Here is a 23,573-nt window from a genome sequence, read left to right on the forward strand (position 1 = left end):
CAGAGGACCCAGAGGCCCATTCACCCCAGCCACGGCTCTCAGTCTGGCCAGCCCAGCAGCAGGGAGCGGTCACACCCGGTCACTTGGTCGTCCACAGGCAGGAGTGCGCTGGTCGCGCCCAGGTCAGCGCTGGGCTCCAGGACTTCTTGGCCACACGAACGAGGCCGGGGAAGGGGTGCCCCTGTAACATCCATGCTCCCCCACAAAGGCCCGGCCTCTGACCCACCAGGAACTTGCTGGAGAGCCCACGTCACCGGGTTCCGACATGAGGGCAGATCCCTCACATCCTGCCTGCTCCGAACACGATGGAGAGCAGGCCCGCGTGGGTGGCCAGGAGCCCAACGCCCACACCGACGCCCGAACTGGGGACACTCTGCCCTCCCCCACACGGTGGGGGGGGGGAGATTCCTCTACAAAGGGCCGGCCCTGGGCCACCAGTTCACAGAAAAAGAGAGGTAACGCAAGCACGATTGCTTAAGAAATTTTTATTCACAAACTATGTAAAAGTTACAACTAGCCAGTTTAAAACAGTGAAAAGTTAATCTTTCAATAGCTCTGTTAAAAATCTGTTAATCTGATAGAACCATGTGCCTTTTCCTTCTTACTGCCATGAAATTAGAAAAACTAGGTCTCGACACAGTGAAGTTTAAGGAACGTGAAAGGAAACAGGAATTGCTGTGACTCCGAGGGGGGCGCGAGGATGAGCTACACGGCAGGATGAGGGGCTGCAGAGAAAGCCCAGGCCCCGGAGAGAGGAAGAGCACGAAGCCCCGGCTCCCACGGGAGAGGCCAGGTAGCGGGGACGCTGCCGGTCAGGGGCCGCTTCGCACCAGCCGGCCGAGCTGCGGGGCAGACACCTGCCTGTCTCCTGCCCCACGAGGCCGTCTTAGGTCTGTCCACTGTACACAGAGGTCACGGCTGTGAGCTCCAAGTGTACCTCTTCCGTGCTTTGCTGCTTTTTAAACTAAGCTTCAGGTTCCAGGAGAGAAAGAGACAAAGGTGGAAGAAGCTGCCGTTTCACAAGGCACCGAGGGCAGCAGGACACTGCAGGTGAAAACGAGCTGAGTTACCTGGATTTGCTCACTCCCTCCTCCGTGGGGGAAAGAGTTAAATATTCAAACAGGACCACATACTAGTGGCTAAAGTGACAACTGTCAATGTTAAGTCTTCAAACCTGTGTAACTGAGGAAAAGGCTAAAGGGTTCTTTCTCATCAGGTGAACTGACAAGCACAGGAAACAAAAATTGAAATAGAAGAAACTGTGTTTGGGCTGATGCATCACTTTTCAAAGCTCAGCTGCAAAGCAGAAGGAAACCCCGAGGGAGGCTGACAGCCCCTCCTTGCCTCTCGAGCGCAGCGCTGGACGCACTGAGCCCAGCGGTGGCTGCTACTGTGGCAGACGGGAGAAGCATGAAGGTCAAGGCCGCTATCTACGTTCAAAGACAGGAGAAAGACAGCTTTTTCATACAGGTTTGCTTTTATTTCCACGTTCAGCCTGTTGAGAGAACCTGTCACAACCTGAATGGCGGGGGACGCGCTGGCGCCCCAAGCGGCTTCCCTGCTGGCGGCCAGGGAGCCCTGGAGGGACCCCGCGCGGCTGTGGACGGCGCTGGCCGCGTGAGGCAGGGCCCAGTCTTCGGTGCGATTGGAAACCCAGCGAGAGAAAACCGAGAGCAGCGCCGGCAAACCTCCCCCACCCTGGGTACCAGTGGCTGAAAGGCACAGCGACGTGTGGAGACGGCGAGTCCCAGGCGCGGCCACAGCCCGGGCGGGAGAAAGCGCAGGTGAAAAGTCAAGAGTGGGCAGGCTTTCCGCAAAAGGATGACCTCGGTTCCAGCACAACACACGGTGACGCTGCAACAAGGGGACACCGTCCGCTCGCTGTCCTGCAACAAGGGAACTACATCAGGTCGGTCAGCAGCGGCCTGGGCCCCAGGCGAGCGCGTGTGGCGAGCGCACGGCACAAGCCCCTCGGAAGCAGGAGGGGCCACGCCGGCCCGACGCCTGCAGATGCGCAGCAGCAGCCGGGACGCGGGAGCCGCCAGCCCTGCTCTCCCTGCACGGAGGCGGCATGGCCGGACGCCCGAGGCGCACGAAAGCCCGGACCTCCTCTCCCCGCACACACGTCCGCTCTGAGGTCCAGAGCCGCCACGTCTGTTCTGTTATTGAAGCCTGCGTTCTGGCTGCACCTGACGGGATTTTGGAGGCTCCTGTCTCTGACCAACCAGGGACAGACCAGGACGGGTGCTGCGGCTGGTGAGACCCACCTTTCTGCTGGACACCCCGAGGCCTTCTCCCAGCAAAGCCTCCCTCCTCTTCCACCGGCATCAACCACCAGTGTCTGCCCAGCCCTCCTCTCACCCATGGCCAAGCCCTGCTGGATTTTACGGGAGCTTGAGGCCCAGAGCCCTCAGACGAAAGGCTCCAGACACCCAGGGTCTGCACTGGACCCCTCCCAGCTCACAGGCAAGGACGCGGCTAACCCCGAGTACAGGAAGTTGGGTTTCACTCGTCCCCTTACACGAGCTGCCTTCTGACGTGCGGGAGAACAGGGCAGGAAGGAAGAGTCAACAGGGCGCTGCGTGCGCCCTGTCCCCAGTCTTACCGCAGGGCTCTCGGATCACTCCTGGCTTCCAAGCGGAATAATTTCTTCGGTGACGAAGAACTCGATGGTCTCCTCCTCCCAGTCGTCCACGTTGCTGTCCAGCTCGTCCGTGTCCACACCTGCAGGGGCGGCGGGGGGCGCGTGTCACACCGCGTGCAGATGTGGGGTGAAAACTCGTGGAACACGCTCACACACACACACGCGCGCGTCCCGCACCCGCCAAGAGGCCAGTGTGAACATAGCAAGGTCCCCTGCGAAGAAAGGACTATGGCCTTGACCTGCAGGCAGCAAGAAACCCTCAGTTCTTTTCTAGAGTCTTCTGAAGATTCCCTTTAAGATACTTTTAAAGAGAGAATTCCCTGGCGTCCAGTGTTCAGGACTCGGTGCTCTCACTGCCAGGGCCTGGGTTCCATCCCTGGGCAGGGAACTAAGATACTGCAAGCCACAATCTTCTTTGAAAGATTCTTTTTAAGAATCTTTAGGCAACACTTGATGTTTTCTGAAAACTCTGGGAAATTAAGATGAAAAAAGGGAAAAACACTTTAACTATACGCTTTGAAGAGTGTATCTTTGGCTAACAAAGTTACCTCCTCGCAATTCCAGCCGTGCGTTTTTCTGCTCCATATAGAGTTCTTGAGCCATTTTCCGGTATTTTCGGAAATCTTCCATCATGGTTCGTCTTCTCTCCACTAATTCCTGTGGGTAGAGTTGCGGAGAACTTACAGAACTAACAACTCTCATCACTGTCATAATTCTGCTCAACCCAGATGAAAATGAAAACACGGTCAGCAGTAGGCCCACCTGACGGGATGACGTAAGGACTCTACAGAGACTCTTGGGGCAGGAAAGGTGGGACCTTTCTTTGCTCGCCGCCTTCTGCCTCTAACGTGGCCTGTACCACCCGCCTTCCGTGTCTGAAAAGCCAGCCACCCGAGGGCCACAGTCGGGCCCCAGTGGCACAGAGCCACCCCCGCCAGTCTGTCCCCATGGCCTGGCGCTGGCCTTCTCTGCCATGAGAGGACGGTCCTTGGCACCTCCCTCAGGCCTGGGGACAAGGCTAACCTTTGAGGCTTTGGATTGGCTCAAACGATCCTTCTGTTCAAAGATCTTGGAGTATTTCTTCAGATCCTTTTTAATTTGCTGAAACAAAGACAAGTCACTCAGGATTTACACATTCGAAGCAAGAACCACAAATGTAACCCTCAGAGCTGCCAACATGGAACGACTTCCTCAATGATGAGCAAAGCACAGCCTCCGAGAGCGCTCAAACGCAGCGTCTGCACGCCAGAGGCCTGCCTTCTTCCCTGGGATTTACACGCTCCCTCAGCTCCGTCCTGATACCATCAGCGTGTTTCTCCATAACTACGTAAATCCCATCAGAACTTTTTAGTCGCCCCTGCCATCTTTTTCATCCCCCCCCACAGTTTGTGCAAACTCCCTGGAACGGTACCGACGTGGCCTTAACCTGAAAATCTAAGTTTCCGCTCTGAAACTACTCTTTTCCTTTTGGTTCTTGAATTGTTTTGCGTCTCTTCACAGGGTCCCCCATAAATGTCCCGCTTCTACTCCTCACTCATCATCAGCCTAACGGTAACAGGAAGAAGCAGCTGCTTCTTTCAGCGTCAGTTGCTCCCACGTCCCTACACCTGATGACGACGACCAGACCTTGACCTGATCCTGGCTCAGGAGGGTGGGGGGCCGAGGCCTCCACAGCAGCTGGCAGAAGCGGTCCTTGCTGTTCTTCTGCAGGAGGCGGCCCTGGAACGTCCACAGCCAATAGGCATTGTCCACCTGGAAGAGAGCAGAGGCCCCACTGAGCTGTCCCGCACCAGGTTACACCAGGAGGCAGAGGCCCTGGAGCCCGCAGTGTGGACAGAGTGACAAAATTAACCATCTCGTTCAACAGCTGTTCGAGAGCCAATAATCTGCCAAAGAACGTCGTTGGTATTTGGGAGACACCTAGAATCATGTACCTGACTGGAGAGTGCAGCGTGTGCAGCAGCTAGGAACAGGGCTAACAAAGCACGTGTGCCAGAGCAGAAATGAACCATGTCACCAAACACGGTTCAGCTGGATAAAGGAAGCAGTGCCACAATCTATGCTCTGGTGAACTCCCGTTGCAGACCAGCACTCGGGGGGCAGTTAACACCGCGTGGTCAGCCGTCTAAAAGGATTGCAAAGTCAGGGTAGGCCTCACTGAGGTGACCTCTGAATAAACTAGACACGGGCATGGTCAACATATCCTGCTCCGAACGCAAGGATTATTACTCAAGACACTGTTTCCAGTGACATCTGCAAAGCCCACGTTCCTAAAACTTCATCACTTCATTAAACAGAACTGCCCTAGTGGGTCTGTAAACAGGCATGAGCTGGTTCAACTGTCCATACCTCAATCAATAAAAACAGTCAATAAGGACAAAGTAGGGTCCTCAGCAAGTTTTACCACCAGTGTGAGAATACTGAGCTTGTGAACAAGACACTACAGAGCGTGATTTGTACGGACACAAATTCTGAGCCCCACAAATTCCTCAGGCTATGGACCTCTCCTGAGAGCCCAGAGGAAATGGGCCCTCTCCCCAGCAAAGTGCCTGTGCGCAGACACAGTTCCATGCCCTTCCAGGGAGGCCCCAGGCCGAGAAGCCTGCTCACTGGCGGTGCACACCTGCTCCTTCGATCACAGAATCCTGTTTCTACTTCCGCTGACACACCCGCAAATCTTTTGCTAAAGACAGAGATGATGATCTTTTCAAGAAGTTAAAAACAGAAACGGCAAAAGTTTTCACACAGCCCAATTCAGATAGCAAATCCTGACTGAAGGCTGAGCAGTTTCCGATGCTGGGAACACAGCTCAGAACAGGAGAAAAGGCCCTTGTCCTTGCAAAGTTCCATGCCAGCGGGAAAAGGGGACAAGGAACTCGTAACAACGGCTAAGGTGAGCGTGTATCGTTGAGCACCATGAACACACACAGCGGGGTGAGAGGACGCAGGGAGCAGGTGGGGAGGGGAGCCTCTGCGGACGCGCGCTTGACGCCACCTGAATGGCAGGAAGCACAGCACCCACGTGAACGACACTGCAGGGGGGGACGCACGCAAAGGCCACGAGGCGGGAGCGAGCACGGGCGCTCGGGGTCAGCGCGGCCTCGGCTCGGGAAACGCGCACAGCCAAAGGCTGTGCCGTCAGAGGCCGCTGCACAGAGGACCTAACGGGCTGGGAGACCAAGTACTGACGGTCCGAACCAGGAACCGCTCAAGAGGGAAATACTGTGCTGGGAAAACAAGTGCAAAGCAGAAGAGACCCACCCTCCACTGAGCAGCCTGGTTTAGCCCTGCAGCGCAGTGGGTGGGTGCTAACCGAGTTGGGAAGCGGTGCCACCTGATTCCCACTCTACAAGCCCTCTGGCTGCGGCGGCAGACGCGGGCGGCCCGGGCTCCGACTGGAGCGACTAAGACGCGCTCTAACTTAGGAAGAGAGATGAAGCAACGCCGCCCTGTTCGTGGAGGAGGCTGGCTGCCCTGGGGGCTCTGGAGAGAGGGATTCTGGGTGGCCTGGGCCGGGCCCGGGAGCTCAGCAAGCAGGTCAACCGCATCGCCCGCTGGGAAGAGACGCAGGAGGGGAGGTGATGCGATGCCACACTCGGTGCACTCCCCCACGGCGAAGAGGGCCCCCCACGGCCCGGTCCACGTGGCACCGAGGCTCCCCGGGCCCCCGTACCTTGTGGCTCCACCAGGACACGGACGTGATGACATAGCGCCCGGTCGGATCCCACTCGACGTCGGAGGCCATGTAGTGCTCCGCGATATTCATGACCGTACAGTCCGAAGTGTCAACGAAGGCCAAGGCGCCGTTCATACTGGGGAACAGACAGCACGGTGGGCCTTCTCCAGGAGCCGTGTGTGTGCCCGCCCCCGACTCCAGGGTGAGGGTACAGGCCAGACTCGGGAGCCCGGGGTCCCCCAACCACCACCTCATCACCGACGTGGAAATAATCACAGCGAGGACCTCGTAAGGATGTTGTGACTGAAGACGTACAGGGCACACGAGCACCGTAGTGTCTGCTGTGATTATTCTCAGAGGGAAGGCCATCTGAGGCCAAGCCTCCAAAGCCACAGCAAGAAGCACCTATGGTGAGACGGGGGTGTCCTGCTGGCTCAGAGGCGGGCACTGCACACGTCCTGCTGAACAGCAACTAAGGGGGAGCGAGGGAGGGTAACGCCCAGGTCCTCGTGGTCACACCAACCAGAGGACAAGATGGGCTCACGGCCTGACTAAACATCCTGCCTACAAGGAGACACGGATCTTACAACACGGTAACGGGATCGCCAGCAAGAGGTCCTGCATAACCACGCAGACCTGTCCTCCAGGCCCGCGGTGAAAGCGCCTGCGGGCAGGCTGTTTTAATCTGCCTGGTCTTGGCCTGCGTCGCGGGAGCAGGACGGAGACGCCACACAACGCTTCGCCCAAACCGGGCCGACCCTTCTGCGGGAGAACCTGTCCACCACATCTGCGCAGAGCCAGGGCGCGGGCCCGGGGGCCAGGGTCTCTGCACAGCCCACAGCCAAAGCCCGCAGCATCAGACGGAAACCCACCTCCGCAGACCAGCCAGCACGACGAACTGTCCTTGGGGGCTCCAGAAGATGGTGTTGGCCTGCTGTTTATCAAACATCTCTGAAAGGAAAGAAAGTGTCAGAGGTCAGCCTGCAGCAGAGACGGAAGGACCAGCAGTGGGGCTCTCACTGCCCCCCACGGGTGTACACACCACGACTCTACGGAGGTACCACACCTGTTTGCTACCTGTGAAAGCAAGGTCAGAAAATCACCTTAAGTACACCTCAAATTATGACCCAGTTAAAAAAAAAAATAAGAGGGGGCAGGGGGAGATTCTGAAGCTGCAATACTATTTTAAATAACATCGTACGTTCAAAACAATGTACTTGACAACGTAACTGGACAAAAGACTCCGCTTACGGTTAGTGTTACTACAGGGACTCAACACCAGGGTGAGGAATCCACAGTTTTCATCAGATTCTCAGAGAGATGTGCGACCCCGAAAAGCCTAAAAATCCTCTCTTCTAGTGACTCACACACCTTTTTAACTAATAGAAACTATTTAACTCCGTCATCTCTCCAAACCACTCCCTTCCTGAAGGCTAGAGGCAGGTCCTCGCCCCGGGGGTCTCTTCACTCGAGAGGGGGGAGCAGAGCGTGGAGGGGGGATAGACTGGTGAAGGCAGCATCACCCTGACCGGGGGCGGCAGGATTCTCGGACCGAGACAAAGGAAAGAGAACGCCGCTGGCAGACATGCTCTACAGTCCCCACCACGAGGAGGCCGGGAAATGCGTGCGACGACCCCGACAGGGACCCTTCCCGGGAGGGTAGGGGAGCGGGGCGCTCGAAAGGCAGAGGCGCTTGCGTACTTGCTCTTTTATAACCTACTTGGTAACGAGAAACCATGAAGTCTTCAGCTGCCCCTACTTCCTTTCATAAGGAAGGGAATCAATAACACAGTCAATTTTGTGATAGCCAATTGGTAACACCACGAAATGATTCTACCACAAATACTGCTAAACTTCAGGAGGTGAACCTGATTTCTTACAGAAATATCTCAGGAAAAGCTCTTCCCAGGGCACAGGAGTCCCTGTCAGGTACTGGGACGACCCCCCTGCCTTTGCAGCAAGGAGCCGTGTGAGGTTCGGGGAGCGTGGGGCGAGCAGAGCCTGAGGGCGCCTCACCCCTGAGGTGGGTGCAAGAGGTCTCCCACCTCAGTCCTCACAAAGAGAAATGCTGACGCAACAAACGCGGACCCGCCTCGTGCTTGGCCCTGAGGCCGCAGGACAGGAGAGCAAGCGGCGGGAGCCCGGTGGCACCTGGGCTGGGCGGGGAGCCTGTCCTGAGGGAGGGCAGAGGCTTCCAGGCGGAGCAGACCGAGGGCGGGCACGTGACCCCAAGCCCAGAGCGGGCAGCTGCAGCCACGAGAGGACAGGACAGGACTTCGGAACAGTGAGGTTCAAGGGCCCCCGCAGGAGCGCAGAGAAGGCCCGTCCTTTGCGACAAACTCCCTCTGGGGCCATCACCACTGCCACCAGCCCACGTGACCCTCTGTGCCTGTCCCGCCGAGCGCTCTCCGCGGAGCGACGACCGAGCTCTGTCCTGAGAGTCTGGGCGCAAGCCGCCTACTTACTGATGAGCTCGATCTTGCCATTGTTCTTCACGTGGTAGAAAGACACCGATATCCGAGGAGCTTCCCCATGCAGCACGGCAAACTTACTCCCGTTCGGCTCCCAGGCGAAGGCTATGATGGTTTCTAAGATGGGGAAGAAGGGTGAGCTCCTTTTGGTCACTTAGGAACAGAACATTCCTGACCAGTTAAAGTTATTCAACCAGAGAAATGCCCCAAATTCTTAAATTCATTCAAAGGACCAGAGAGCAGCACAGAAACAAAGGCAGCGCGCTGCCCCTGCGTGGAGCCGCCCCGGCCAGCGGGGACACCACCCTGCGTACCCCCCACCACGTCCTGCCGCAGGGGCGGGGAGGGGCAGGCCAGGTGCCGTGCAGCCTGTGGACGAACCCTCCTCACCCTCCTCGCCGCGGCCCTGGACACAAGGGCTCACGCGCCTCTCTACCCAGGCAGCACGGCCACTTCACCCCCTTCCCCTCCTCCTCTCCCCAGCAAAACAGAAAATACAGGCTAAATTTTCCACCTAAAGACAGAAACACAGCACCTGAAGTTTCCATGAGTCCAAAGAAACCCACCAAAAAAACAAAACACCTCTATTAAACTGAGAACTTTCACACGTAAGAGCACGAGTCCTTCGGCTGCCGTCACTGGGCATGTGATGAAAACCTGCCTTTCACACTCTCTCCCAAGTGTGGAAAATGGTGAGAACCCCTGCTCCTCTGCTATATAAGCAGATCGCGTGGTGTGGAAAAACAGGAGGCATCGCTTCACTTGGCAACTGGAAAAGCTACGAGACTGAAGCTGGAAAGGACAAAGAACACCCTAAACACACGCATGTTTTGTAACTTAGAGCCAGACGCTGTTCACTGTGAGTTAGGGTTCCGAGTCTCGGCCATTCTGCCTGGGCCATGAATTCACACAGAAGCTTTAAGGGTACGTGTGACAGCACACAGGTGAACTCAACCACAGGACAACGACAATGGGACTTGCCTTTCATTTCGACCACATCGACAGGCACCTGTTTTTCTCTCATTCGGAAAATTTCAAAATTTGTGACAACACCCTGTGTAAAAAAAAGAAAAGGAAAGGGGTAACATTCTGGAAACTGAAAGCATGAGGAAGACAGAAGGACAATTTAATGAAAGATTAAACACATACACCTGGTAAAGACATATGACTATCTGTAGTGATTAAAATGATGAAACAGTAACTCTCAAAAGCTGATGGAGGGGGACTTCCCTGGGGCGCAGTGGTTAAGAATCCACCTGCCAATGCAGGGGACACGGGTTCGAGCCCTGGTCCGGGAAGATCCCACATGCCGCGGAGCAACTAAGCCCGTGCGCCACAACTACTGAGCCTGTGCTCTGGAACCCGTGAGCCACAACTACTGAGCCCGCGTGCTGCAACTACTGAAGCCCACGTGTCTAGAGCCCGTGCTCCGCAACGAGAAGCCACCGCAACGAAGAGTAGCCCCCGCTCGCCACAACTAGAGAAAGCCGGCGCGCAGCAATGAAGACCCAACGCAGCCTAAATAAATAAATAAATAAATTTATTAAAAAAAAAAAAGCTGATGGAGGTAGAAACTGGTACAGTCTCTGGAGAACAAATGGATCCCACCGCCCCCAACCCAGATTCTATTCAAGACCTGCCCTAAAGGTCATCTCAAGCACAGAGAGGTCCAAGAATACACACTGCAGTTGTAGTGCCATAAAGGTCCACTGACTAGGACTGATCCAACTATTTCAAAACAGCAGAGCATCCTGCAGCGCGTTTCAAGATGCACTCACGTAAAAAGTGGGTGCTGTGTTATTCACAACAGCCAAAAGGTGGAAACTACCCAAGTGTCCATCAACAGCTAAATGGACAAACATGATACAATTCAATGAACACTGCTCAGCCGCAAATATAATGAGGGACGGGGACACGGCACAACCTGGATGAGCCTTGAACCAATGTTCAGTGAAGGAAGCCAGATACAAAAGGCCACAGAGTGTATGACTCCATTCATATGAAATGTCCAGAATAGGGAAATCCAGAGAGACAGGAAGCAAGACAGCAGATGAGAGGATGTCAGGAATGGGGGTGACTGCTCATGGGTGTGGAGTTCCTTTTGGGGGTGATGGAAATGTTCTGGAATTAAGACAGTGGTAACTTGTACAACTGTGTGAATGCAATAAAGTCCAGTAACTGTAGAGTTAAAACAACTTTTGGTAAAAAGAAGAGAAATATTTCCATTAGAAGGAAAAAAATCACGCAATTTTTTGGATAAGTTAAATATTAACTGATGCAAACCAACAGAAAGTCTGGCTGCAGAACTCTGTCAAGCATGCTACCCTGTGTTTAAAGAGAAAATGGAAAAGAAAACAACCTACTCATTTTAACTCCTTCAGAGAAGGAAGGTGGGTGCCTAGAGACTTCCCTGTGTTCTCTTGTGAACGCTAACCTACGTCAATTCTAAACTATGTGAAGGTTATCACCCACTCAAAGTTTTATAGAAAAACATTACACTCCTCAGCTGGAATACGACAACACCTCTAGTTATGACACACCAGCTAACTTTCGGTGTCAGGTGGGTGTGAAAATAAGTCATGAGTTTGAACCAAAAAATCCATTAACACCCCCTGAACAGAACTGAGCTGTAGAAGGAATGACCCCTGCCCCCTGCCCACTGGCATCCACTTACCTGGGTACCTTTTGGAGTCCTATCTACTTTAACACACAAGTAATCTCCATTTTTCTGCCAATGTAGCTTGCAATCCACAACATTAAATAGATTCCTAACTCTGATCTCTTGTCTGGTAGGAAGTTGCATCAGGGTTACCCTGGCTGGAATATCCTTATCTTCAGGCACCCAAAAGGCTATTATGTTACCACCGGGAGACCAGGAGAAGTCTCTGCAGAACAAAGAAAATGAAATGCTTACAAGGACTGGCTAAGAAATGATGAGAGCAGAGAATAAGAGACCTCATTCTCTGCGTAAAAGCTCAGCGGTGGCGCATGTACCCCAAGAACACTCGTAGCAGCCAGCACTCACTGAGCGCTCACTACCATGGGCTCCGCCCCCAGAACAACTCGGGGGCTTTGCTAGACACACTGTGCCAGTGAGGAGAGAGAGGGGTGCTGATAATACCACCCACCGTCGCACAGGGGTCACGAGATTCAGTCCCCAAGCTCTGAAACCCCACTCAAACTCTTAACCACAAGGCAAGTAAAATAAACTTTAGGCTGATGGATCCAGCTACATGATTTCTGAAGATTCATTAAGGGGCTAAAGGGGGAAAGCACCAAATCAAAAAATATAAGAGGATTAAAGAAGAATTAGGGCAATTCTCTCTACTGCAAAAGTTACACTAAAAAGTGCTGTAACGAACAATCCATGAGTTCGTATCTGTGAAGAGTACCTTTACTTTTGCATTTTACTGAGAATTAATTCCCAGTTTTACTTTTAATTATAAGCCATCGTTTTGCCCAAGAATGTAAACATAAAAATAATAAGAAGGGCTTCCCTGGTGGCGCAGTGGTTGAGAGTCTGCCTGCCAATGCAGGGGACACGAGTTCGAGCCCTGGTCTGGGAAGATCCCACATGCCGCGGAGCAACTGGGCCCATGAGCCACAACTACTGAGCCTGCGCATCTGGAGCCTGTGCTCCGCAACGGGAGAGGCGGCGACAGTGAGAAGCCCGCGCACCGCGATGAAGAGTGGCCCCCGCTCGCCGCAACTGGAGAAAGCCCTTGCACAGAAACTAAGACCCAACACATACAAAAATAAATAAATATATTTAAAAAAAAAAAAATAAGAAGAAGAAGCGTGAATGTCCTTGCACCGCTGATACTTCACTGCCCCCAGAGATTTCAGGTAAATAAAAACGTGCCTCCTCATTGACAGAGAAAACCACTGAGGCCACGCAAACCCCATGGCCCAGACCACCAGAGAGACACAGAGACTTTCAACTAAGTGGAGACCCCACTTCCTCAAAGACTGCGCCCCCAAGTCTCTGGTTCCAAGGCAGAAACACGAAAGGAAGCAGGCCCTCTAGATGCCCCTACATGCAGGAACGGGGAGCGCTGACGGGGGCCGCTAACACACAGTGCGCGGTGGCAGGCACAGGCCTGCTGTGACACCCTGTGCTAGGGTGACAAGCACCAGCATTTTCTCCAGCTGTGTAGGAGCCAAGTGCTAGAGGAGGGAGGCAAAAACCACATGCTAAGAGATTCGCTTACTTTATGCCAGAGATCTTCAAGCTCTTCTTGTCCAAAAGACCCATAGACTGCGGAAAAACAAGGTCACAGCGGAGTTAAACCATGCCCATGTCTCAGTGGTACGTACGATCTTTCACAACGTGCGCCTGCCGAGGGAGCGGCGCAAGCAGAGGGTGACCGATCAACAATGAAGCAATTCACCCACAGCAGCAAAGTGCACATTTCCAGAGCCCACTTCACCAACTCCCATCCTTAACCCCTGCAGCTGCAGAAGCGGGGGCTGGCGGATTAAAGACCCAAATCCAGGACCCGAGCAACTGAAAGGCACAGAACGAGTCTCTCTCCCTTTTGGCTGCACCACAAATTAAGGGAAAGCACTGCATCCTCGAGCAGCTACTGGAGCTGACAAGCAACTGACGGGGCAGCTCACTTTCAGATAATCAAATAAATCACTTACAGGAGTTTCATAGATACTGAGAGTATCGAGTGTCATTCTGGCAAAGAATCTACCATCATGGCTCCACCTACAAAGAAGAAAAGTGCCAGACTCATCGACGAAGAAAAGGCCACAAAGAGGTCACCACTGGCTACCATGGGTCCACTTACTTAAAAATAGGCCAATGGGCTGAGCTTTCACAGTGAAAACCTCTCTTCTTCTGCCCGGTAAGGATGTCCCAGATGATGATGGCCTGAGGGTCATCCTGAGTGTCCATCAGGGGGCTAAAAGTCACCAGGTACCTGCAACAGAGGGGACACCTACTCATCTCCTGCACGCTTCCAACTCCTCTCATGTGAAGGTCACAGTTGTGTGGGTGTGGCAAGGACCTGTCCACGCTGCAGTGGACGTGGCCAAGCTTCCGCTCCAGAAGGTGACTCCAGGCACAAGTGAGGCTGCCAGAACAGCAGCCAAGACTCGTGTAAGCAGCACTTTCTCCAAACTCCAGTCTCCCCCGACCACGTCCTCCCGCCTGGAGACCCCACTCGAAATACGGAGCAGAACCACCGTGGCACAGACCATTCAGTCCCGCTCGGCACCAGGGTGCTCCAAGGATCACCTCAAGATGTCTCCCTGAGTAAAGCAATTATACTCCAATAAAGGTGTTTAAAAAAAAATGTTTCCCTGATAAAATCAGGACAAGGAATGATCCAACAGATTCCAAACAAAAGTCGGCTGTGTGCACGAGCGGAATGAGAGATGTGGAATTCTCATACTTTCTCTTCCTTGGATTTTAATTAAGACAACAAGGTAAAGAGAACGGATGGTCACGTGCAGTATCCACAGGTATATCGACCCACCCCGCGGTCGATACCAAAGTCAGCAGATACTCAAGTCCCTTATGCAAGAAGATGTAGTTTATGCATATGTGTGGAGAAAGAAAACGATAAAGCAAATGCAACAAAATAGTAACTGGAGAATCACGGTAAAGAGCACACGGGAGTCCTTTGGACTCTTCCTATAATGTTTCTATTTTAACTTTAAAATTACTGCAAAATAAAGCTTTAAAGAATTATCCCTAGAAGGCTGGCATGACTCCATTTGCAATTTTCAAACGGCTTACCTTTCACAAGGTGAGAAATCAATAAGCTGAACCCCTTGGTGGCTGAATCTCTGAATTTGTTTGAATTTCTCTCCCCCCCAAAGAGCAATGCCTCGCTGATGAAAGGTCGCCAGGTAGGTGCCCTTAGGAGACCAACGCACATACGTCTCTGTCCATCTCTGTGGAAAAAATCAGTGCCAACGTTAACACAACAAAAAGCCGAACACAAAGAGTCCGAAGTCTACAACAAATATACTCCTGAAACTTTAGGCTAAAAACACAAGAAGCCTATCCACTTCTTAGGGCGCCTTTCAAAGCTGGAAGAATAAAAGTTGTTCTCAGAGGCGTAACCTCAAAGCACGTGACACTTCACCTGCTCTTATACCAAGCTCCTCTTTTCTTTTGCCCTACGGCTTTTGGGATCTTAGTTCCCTGACCAGGGATCAAACTCGGGCCCTTGGCAGTGAAAGCGCAAGTCCTAACCACTGGACTGCCAGGGAATTCCCACCAAGCTCCTCTTTGTTAAGGAAACACGAGGTAAGTCCCCACATGGCAGCAAATACCCACCGCTCTCTCTTCAATGGAGACCGGATCCTTCACGTCATTCCAGAATATGGAAGTGCGGTCTCCACTCTCAAATATCACACTGTACTGATCTCTGCATTCTGCCTCTTCAAGCCAATAACGTAAGTTTCCCTAGAAACAGAACCAAAGGCAAGGGATATATTACATTTCATTAGTTTTAACCAAAGAATACTTATTCATAACTGTTGCTCTTAAGAGATTTGACCAGTTCGGTCAGCAGCTTTAACTCCTGAGGAGTACATCACTTCAAGCCAAGAGGCCAGCCACCATTTCTCCCCATTACGTATAGATTTTACAAAACATACCAGGTCTTTGAAAGGCTGTTTCTCTGGAATATCCCACTCATCACTGATAGTCATGTACCTGGACGAGGAGCGACACGGTGACGATTACCACAAGGCTGGTGGTTCTCAAGCGCAGGCAGTACTGCACCCCTGCCCTCCCCGCACAGGGAAAGGACAAGGTTTTGACTGGTCATAACCGGTGAGGGGGTGCTGGTGGTCAGGGGGTGCTACTGGCCAGGGACGTGAAATGGTCCTGCAGTGGTCTGACGGGAGAATGCAGCTACCTAAAAGGCCACTAAGCACCCACTGCCCCCCGGGGCAGAAACGGCTGGCCATTCACGCTCAGGAAAACGCCCAGGTTCTCCTGGGCTGAGTCAGAACTCACTTGTCAAAATCGGTGAAGAGGTTGACTCTGAATGTGTGCTGCTTGTCGAGCTTGTAGCCATCGGCATTTTTCACAGCATCCAAAGCATGGGCAGGGGATGCGTACTCCAGGAAAATATACCTGCATTGAGAAAGAGGGCAACTTGCACAAGTGCGGACTTGAAGATCAGGCAGGGCACGCTCCACACACCCAGACTTCCACAGAGCTCGTACCCACCACGAGTATCCGAGACCTGTCTTCCTGCCACGTCCCGGAGGCAGTCAGATCACTAGCAGGACAGTTCTGAACGTGAACAAAATCCTAGCAAAGATCCAAAGTCTCTAAGTACACGATCAGAAATTATAGAAAAGCTCATTAACCAAAACGTCCATTACCTTGACTATGGTAATGGTTTTATGGGTGTGTACACATACACCAAAACTTATAAAACTGTACACTTCAGAACTATCCGATTTTACTCTGTGTCAAGCACCTTTCAACAAAACTGTTTAAAAAAACATAGATAGTATCCGATTTTACTGTATGTCAAGTACCTTTCAACAAAACTGTTTAAAAAAACACGGGTAGTCTAATACTGTGTATTACAGGCAAAATTACAAAGGCTCTCAGAGAATGTTTCTTTATAACAAAAATAACACAAGCAACTGCTCAAAAAAAGGTTATCCTTCCACCTAGTTCCTGAAATAAAAAAAGTATGAAGCATTACCTGCATGTGATAATTTTTTAAGAAATTAAAACTATTCTAGGTAGTTTCCAAAATTTGAAATTAAAAAAAATTAAGTTTATACCACCTTCTCATTCTTGTCCCATAAAAGACAATTTTGCTTGTACCCAGAGGCTGATATTTTTATGAAATTTTAATGGTGAAAGTCTGACAAGTTTGTGGAGCAACAAACAGAACTTTCATTACTGCTGGTCGAGTGTAAACTGGTCATGACACTCAGGCATAATTTGGGATTGGCCAGTGGCACTGAAGAGGGACACTTCATGCAGCCCAAACCCTCTCTTGTGCTCAGAAGAGGACAGACACTAGGCTGTTCCTAACTGCTGTTCAAAACACTGTCAATCCATAGGAAAACAGACAAACTGTCATATGATATGACAGAGCACAGAGCATTTACAAGGAAGGAACTAGAATTACACTTACCAATACAAAAAACCTAACATTGAACTTAAAAAGCAAACTGCAAGACACATACCTCATGCTACCATTTTAAAAAGATACAGGGACTTCTCTGGTGGTGCAGTGGTTAAGAATCCGCCTGCCAATGCGGAGGACATGGGTTCGAGCCCTGGTCCGGGAAGATCCCACATGCCGTGGAGCAACTAAGCCCGTGCGCCACAATTACTGAGACTGCGCTCTAGAGCCCATGAGCCACAACTACTGAGCCCGCGTGCCACAACTACTGAGCCCACGTGCCTAGAGCCCGTGCTATGCAACAAGAGAAGCCACCGCAATAAGAAGCCCGCGCACCGCAACGAAGAGTAGCCCCTGCTCGCTGCAACTAGAGAAAGCCTGCGCACAGCAACGAAGACCCAACGCAGCCAAAGATAAAGAAATAAATAAATTTAAAAATAAATAAAAGATACAATATTTTAGGTGATGCCACAAAAAAGTTACTACGGAATGACACAATGTCCCCTAGATCCTAAGAAGTATCTCCATTTCAGAGATGATAAATGTGGGGAAAAAGCACATCTTAGAATCAATAAAATACCATGTCAAATTTTCCTGAAATCTCGCCAACTTTCAGATCTGTTGGTCCCTTTGCCCAGGATGTATATTGTGTCAATAACTGTTCAGTGACGAAGAGATCAAGGTCTTATTTCTTAAAAGCATAGCAGCCACCTTACAATACCTAATTCAAGAACCACACTGCATCTCCTTCTCCCTCCCTCCAATGACCCCAAGGACCAAATCACTGCTCCACAGAGCTGCCAGCCGAGGGTGGCCTGGATAAATGTGGCCAAAGTGCCAAAGTGAGGCCACGCTCCCGCATTCACAGTGAGCTCCTGAGCACACGATCATCTTCACGGTGTCTGTCAGCTACCAAGAAAACACAAGTGACACTTCCGTGCTGGAGAACATGACTCACCCTTTTGTCCTTCCATCCTCCTCTGGATAAAAATCATTTGTGATTTTCCCAAACTTGGAAAAGATCTTATGGATGACGTTTTTGAGTTTCTCCAGACGGTCAGGTCCCACTTGAGGAACATTGTCGACCACAATCACGGAATCGATTCCATCTGCTTCCTGTGGCCGATCTTTGAGTATATCGCCCAGTAATTCTGTACAAGTGAAAGATTTGTCGAATGACTTTTTTTGACCAAGTTAATGCACTAGGTTAGCACACTGAACAAGTTTCCAAAAAGCAAAAAGTGAATAATCTAAATGCTTTCACTGTGAGCAAAAGAAATCAGAGCCCTGGCTTGACTCAAAATTTAAACTTGAAAGAATTAGAAATATTGTAACTCTTTACACTCCCACTGACAGTCAAGACATGTCAACTGACTTCTGGCAATAATGGAAGATTTTAAATGAATTTTTTCAAAGAGGTTTTAATAATGAAGAAGGCAAAAAAGAGGATGGCCTTTCACCAGAAATCAGAAAAAACCCGAAGTAAGCAGGGAATGGCCTTCTCTGACCGGCCTCTACTACAAATCCACCCCCAGGCACTGCCTTCAGTTTACAACAAAACGAACTCATCACCCTGTACTCGTTGCGTAAAACAGCCTTGTTCGCAAACCACACGGGACCGAGACTGGCTCTTCAGCCAGGTGACGACAGGCCAGAGAAGCTCATGAAAGCGAGCAAACAGTGATGCATCTTACCGACGACGGTGTCTCCAGTTCGACGAAACACCTCGCAGCATCACTGGGAGACACCAGCCATTTAGACCTTAAGTTGTAAACGCCCAGAACAGCGCTTGGAACACAGTAAGCAACATCAACTTATTCTCATAACTTCAAAGCTCAAAACCCATTATGTTCACGCCACCCGCTTTTAAAATTAAGATCAAAGAACCCAAATCTTAAGTGTTCAAACTTCTCAGAATTGCTTCATTTCCATAAAATGGTCAGCAAGAGTAAGAGAAAAAGAAGAAAAGAGAGGTGTAAAACGAACTAGGAAAAAGAAACACAGAGGAACCGATGCAAACAGGTCTGGGAAGCCAGCGGGAGGCCCGCTGTTTTCCGGGCGATTCAATGCCATCTGGGGGCTGCCCGCTGCTGTCTTATCACAGGCCTGTCTCAGGCTTGACGTCCTTTTGACCGTAACGCCCAGCACCAACAGCAACGCTGGACTGGCTGCTGCAGATGGGCTCCCGGAGGGCAAATGGAGTATCAGACGAAAAAAGCAGATCCTCCTCTTTTTAACACAAATTCTGTACGAATCCTAATCCCAATTAGTTAGCCAGCTTGTCTAGAAAGCTGTAAGATTCCAAGGCACTGTGTTAGGAGCGAGAACAGAAGGACATCTTTAAGGCTGCCATCCAAGCATACTCATTACACGAAGCTACACTGGTCATACAGACCTTCCTGATTTACAGTGGGGTTCCTTCCTGATAAACCCACTTACATACCACTGTAATTCAAACCATCGCAACGTGGGGACTGTCTGTACAGGCAAAATGAGTGTACAAGGTAATTTTTAAACAAGAGCTGAAGAACAATGGCTTGTTACTCAGGTATCTATGTGTTCTGGAACCTAATTATCACTCTAATTTCTGCACTATACTCAAGCATTTCAACATGCTATATAAGACACATGTCAGAAAATATTCTTTGTTGTATTTCATTTTCAAAACTTAAGATGAATTTTCTTCACTTTTGTGTTAAAAAGGTTAAAAGGTCTTCAAAAAAGAAAAAAAGTCCTTTAATTTCCAGAGGCAAGCCCTGTTATAAACTATCTCTAATTAAACTTCAACACCTTTAATGAATGATACTGAAAATGTTACCTTGGATAAAAGAATTGCCAGTTAAATTTCAATGAAGCTAAAATTGAGGCCAGGCAAAAAGGAAAAAGAAGGAAAGAGGCAGATTAGGTCATCGCATCTTCCCTACAGAGACTGAAGTCAAATCCTTGGGTTACTTTTAAAGCTGACTTACCAAACAATTACAAGGCCTGTTAAGCCTGATCCAAATTTACAAAGTTTACCATAAAAAGCTCAGCTTTTATACAAACTGTGTCTGGTGTATAAGAACCCACCCACACACACTTAAGGGAATAAGAGTAGTAACTATACAAGAAGAAACACATTTCCTTCATCATTACCAGCCCACGCAGTCAGAGTCCCACTCTGACTCCAGGGAATAAAGAAACAGTTCTCAAGACTAAGTAGCAAAGAAGACACTTAGTTAAAACCGTTATCACATATTTGCTTGGCCAAGCACCAAAGGCAGTTGAAAAATTAAACTGATTAAGGTGCAACTGTGCAGGCTTCCCTGGTGGCGCAGAGGTTGAGACTCCGCCTGCCATGCAGGGGACACGGGTTCGAGCCCTGGTACGGGAAGATCCCACAAGCCGCAGAGCAACTAAGCCTGTGCGCCACAACTACTGAGCCTGCGCTCTAGAACCCGTGAGCCACAACTACTGAGCCCGCGTGCCACAACTACTTGAAGCCCGCGCGCCTAGAGCCTGTGCTCCGCAGCAAGAGGAGCCACCACAACGAGAAGCCCGCGCACCGCAACGAAGAGTAGCCCCGGCTCGCCGCAACTAGAGAAAGCCCGCGTGCAGCAACGAAGACCCAACGCAGCCAAAAATAAAATTAATTAATTAATTAAAAAAAAAAAAGATGCAACTGTGTGAGAGTTCACCTGTCTCAAAGAGGAAGGAGGCAAGACAACGGCACTGGGGCTGCGGCACCTACGAGAGGGCTCGTCACGAGACTCAGCCCATTTTCAAAACAACCAGCATCTTGAGCATCACTTTCTGACCCTACAGGGCAGTTCTCATGAACCAGAAAACACACGTGATCTACTGGCCTCAAGAAAACTGACAGCTTGCTCAGTCTCTGTTCCTTAGGACCAGGAGCCTCACGGGTCACTCTGGCGAAATATCAGGATCACAAGGGCTTCCAAAGGCCCTCCCAGCAGTCACCCAGCCTGGCTGGCCTGTGCTCATGTCAGTATCCTTTGTCACACATCGGAAGTCACATACTAGAAATCTTGTGTAAATTAGGTGTGCTCAAATAATGCTTAAAAAAAATCAGTTGTGGATCTTCCCTGGTGGCGCAGTGGTTGAGAATCTGCCTGCCAATGCAGGGGACACGGGTTCGAGCCCTGGTCTGGGAAGATCCCACATGCCGTGGAGCAACTAAGCCCGTGGGCCACAACTACTGAGCCTGCGCGTCTGGAGCCTGTGCTCCGCAACAAGAGAAGCCGCGACAGTGAAAGGCCCGCGCACCTCGATGAAGAGTGGCCCCCGCTTGCCGCAACTAGAGAAAGCCCTCGCACAGAAACGAAGACCCAGCACAGCCAAAAATAAATAAATAAATAAATAAATTTATAACAACAACAACAACAAAAAATCAGTCGTGAATAAATACCTAAGGGCTCAAAATAGGCTTTAAAATCAAAACTCAAATTTTAAAATAGAAGATAAATTGGTGTGGTAAGAAAAGAACACTGGTCTAGGCTGGGGGGTAGGGGAAAGGGGGTGAGCCCAGAAACACAGCCTCTCTGTCAATTCCCAGCAACCTACTCCACAAGGAACACATTTTCCTACAGGTGAAGGGCTTTGACTGGATCAGGGGCTCCCAAGTCCTCACTAGCTTGTGGAGCCCTTCCTGCTTTTCATGCTGAAATGTTTTTTGTCTCATGAAATAAAGTATAAGACAACAGTGACAATAACAGGTAGCCCTTTAAAATGATGTTTCAAATAAGTCAAATCATTATGCAGCACACTTCAAACGTATACAGTGCTGTACATCAATTATACCTCAGTAAAACTGGAAGGAAAAAAAACCAAAACCATTTGATAAAAACTTTAAAAATAAATAAAATTATCTTTCAAAGTCAAACAACTCTGTGTTGTTTCTCTAAACCTTCTTTTTCATTTTATGTGATATCCTTTATTATTCTGACTCATTCTCAGAATGATCACACACATCTCCAAAAAATCTAACTTTAAGTGGTAACATCTTATCTTCCTGCTGTATAGTTGGCTACCTCTATGGTGTCTAATTCATTTTCCCCATTTTATTATAAGGTGGTCAATACGCAGAGAAATCCACTGATGTGCTCCCAGCCTGAAGAGGTAAAATGGCTAAAAACAAACATAAAAACAAATGAGACCAGCCATCATCAGAAGTCACCTTAGGAGACAGGCTCTCTCAGGCAAAAAGCAGAAATAATGCACGTAAGTCGAACCAAGGCAAAAAGTAAGGCAAAGTAAGCGATAATCAATCCTACAACTCGAGAAAATTATTTGCCAACAGAAGGATGATAGTATGCCTACAGACTTAGGATAAGAGAGACGCAAACAGGAATCGGGTAGAGCCGGCCTCGAACTGTCCTCCTAAGGAACTCTCTGGGGGTAGACGCTCCTGTGGGACAGCGGGGGCAGAGGAACCCAGCTTGGCCACCCTGCTCTTCCCACTCCCGAGGGACAGCGTCCATCCACCCCTAAGGAGTCGGCATCGAGTCAGTCTCAGGCCTCTGACAAGTCTGGCGGGTCACTCGGGGCACCCAGACTGCAAACGAAGAACTGTCACCCGAGACCGTGCAGCACATGGAGTGTCCTGCTCGGCTCGACCCTAATGGCCACACCGCTGCACACTCGGCCACGGCTCCCGCGTGCACGCCGTCTGCCCTCACCACCCTCCAAACTCCAGGTTGCAGTGCCAGTGGCTGGCTCCCCAAGTTGTCTCCACCCTGCCCTCCTCTTCTTCTGGAGAAAACAAAATCCAGGCGCTCACGGAAACCTTCCCTACGTGCGGGCGACAGGCAGAGGGCGGGCACCCCTCCCGCGTTCGAGGATCGGGAACTTTGGCGCAGACCGGCCACGCCGCCTCACCTTCCTCGCTCACGTCCTCCACGAAGTCCTCGGGGTCGCTGAAGGAGGGCTCGTCCGCGCCGCCGTTCTCCGCCGCGCCGCCCGGCTCCCCGCTCGACCCCTCGGACCCGGTCTCTGACGCAGCGTCCCGCACCTGCCCCGCCGGGGCCTCGTCCGCGGCCGGGGTGGGGGAATCCTCGGCCGGCAGCGGGGACACGCCGTGGGTCGCGCCGGCCTTCTCCTCCTCGTCCGCCGCGGGCTCGGCCGGCACATCAGGCCCCGGCTCAGCCTCCTCGTCCTCGCCGCCCGCCGCCTCCTGCGCGCCGGGCCGCGCCGGCTCCTCCCCCGGCGGCGGCTCGGCGGCCGGCTGCTGCTGCCCGGTCTCGGCCCGCTGCTCGGCCGCCTCGGGCGCCGCCACGTTCTCCGCGTCCTGCATGGCCCTTCGCTGCCGCCTCGCCGGGCCTCGCCGCGCTTCCGACTCTCCCAGGCCGCACCGCGCGCCTACCGCCGGGCCATGTGCGTGCGGCAGGGCGCCCACGGGGATAGGGGGGCGCCCATGCCTTGCTGCAGCCCCGCGCGCCCGAAAGAGCTCACAGGGCAGGAATATGCCCACCAGGGATTCCGACAGCACCCCTGTGACAAGTGCGTGCTCCACTCTAATCACCGCACGTGCTTCGGTCAATCTACAAACTATTTGGGAACTAGGTTACCCCATCTAAAGTAGCAGATGGTTCCGTCCAACATGGCAGCCACTCCCTTCCTTCTCCCGTCGGGCCCTGCGGTAAAGGAATAAACTATTTGTGAAG

The 23,573-nt window shown here is 51.4% G+C and overlaps 1 protein-coding gene across 2 annotated transcripts; it reads right to left on the minus strand.

Annotated features, from left to right (window-relative positions):
- Positions 1 to 1,458: 1,458 nt before the first annotated feature.
- Positions 1,459 to 23,360, minus strand: EIF3B (eukaryotic translation initiation factor 3 subunit B). Of its 2 annotated transcripts, none has more exons than XM_036825226.1 (19): positions 22,789 to 23,360; positions 17,870 to 18,062; positions 15,774 to 15,893; positions 15,410 to 15,467; positions 15,087 to 15,215; positions 14,541 to 14,698; positions 13,588 to 13,719; positions 13,439 to 13,505; positions 13,003 to 13,049; positions 11,466 to 11,676; positions 9,773 to 9,845; positions 8,786 to 8,908; positions 7,193 to 7,271; positions 6,318 to 6,456; positions 4,271 to 4,396; positions 3,668 to 3,745; positions 3,193 to 3,301; positions 2,606 to 2,724; positions 1,459 to 1,881 (listed from the first exon to the last, which is right to left on the minus strand). In XM_036825226.1, the coding sequence occupies exons 1-18, from the start codon at positions 23,201 to 23,203 to the stop codon at positions 2,621 to 2,623; spliced, it is 2,361 nt and encodes a 786-aa protein (XP_036681121.1). In that variant the 5' UTR covers positions 23,204 to 23,360; the 3' UTR covers positions 1,459 to 1,881; positions 2,606 to 2,620. The 2 variants fall into 2 exon arrangements, with proteins under 2 accessions (XP_036681121.1, XP_036681120.1); XM_036825225.1 differs by having other exon boundaries at positions 1,459 to 1,886; positions 22,789 to 23,355.
- Between the last annotated feature and the right edge of the window lie 213 nt (positions 23,361 to 23,573).

The sequence above is a fragment of the Balaenoptera musculus genome, chromosome 15 (assembly GCF_009873245.2).
Source record: "Balaenoptera musculus isolate JJ_BM4_2016_0621 chromosome 15, mBalMus1.pri.v3, whole genome shotgun sequence".
Taxonomy (NCBI): domain Eukaryota; kingdom Metazoa; phylum Chordata; class Mammalia; order Artiodactyla; family Balaenopteridae; genus Balaenoptera; species Balaenoptera musculus.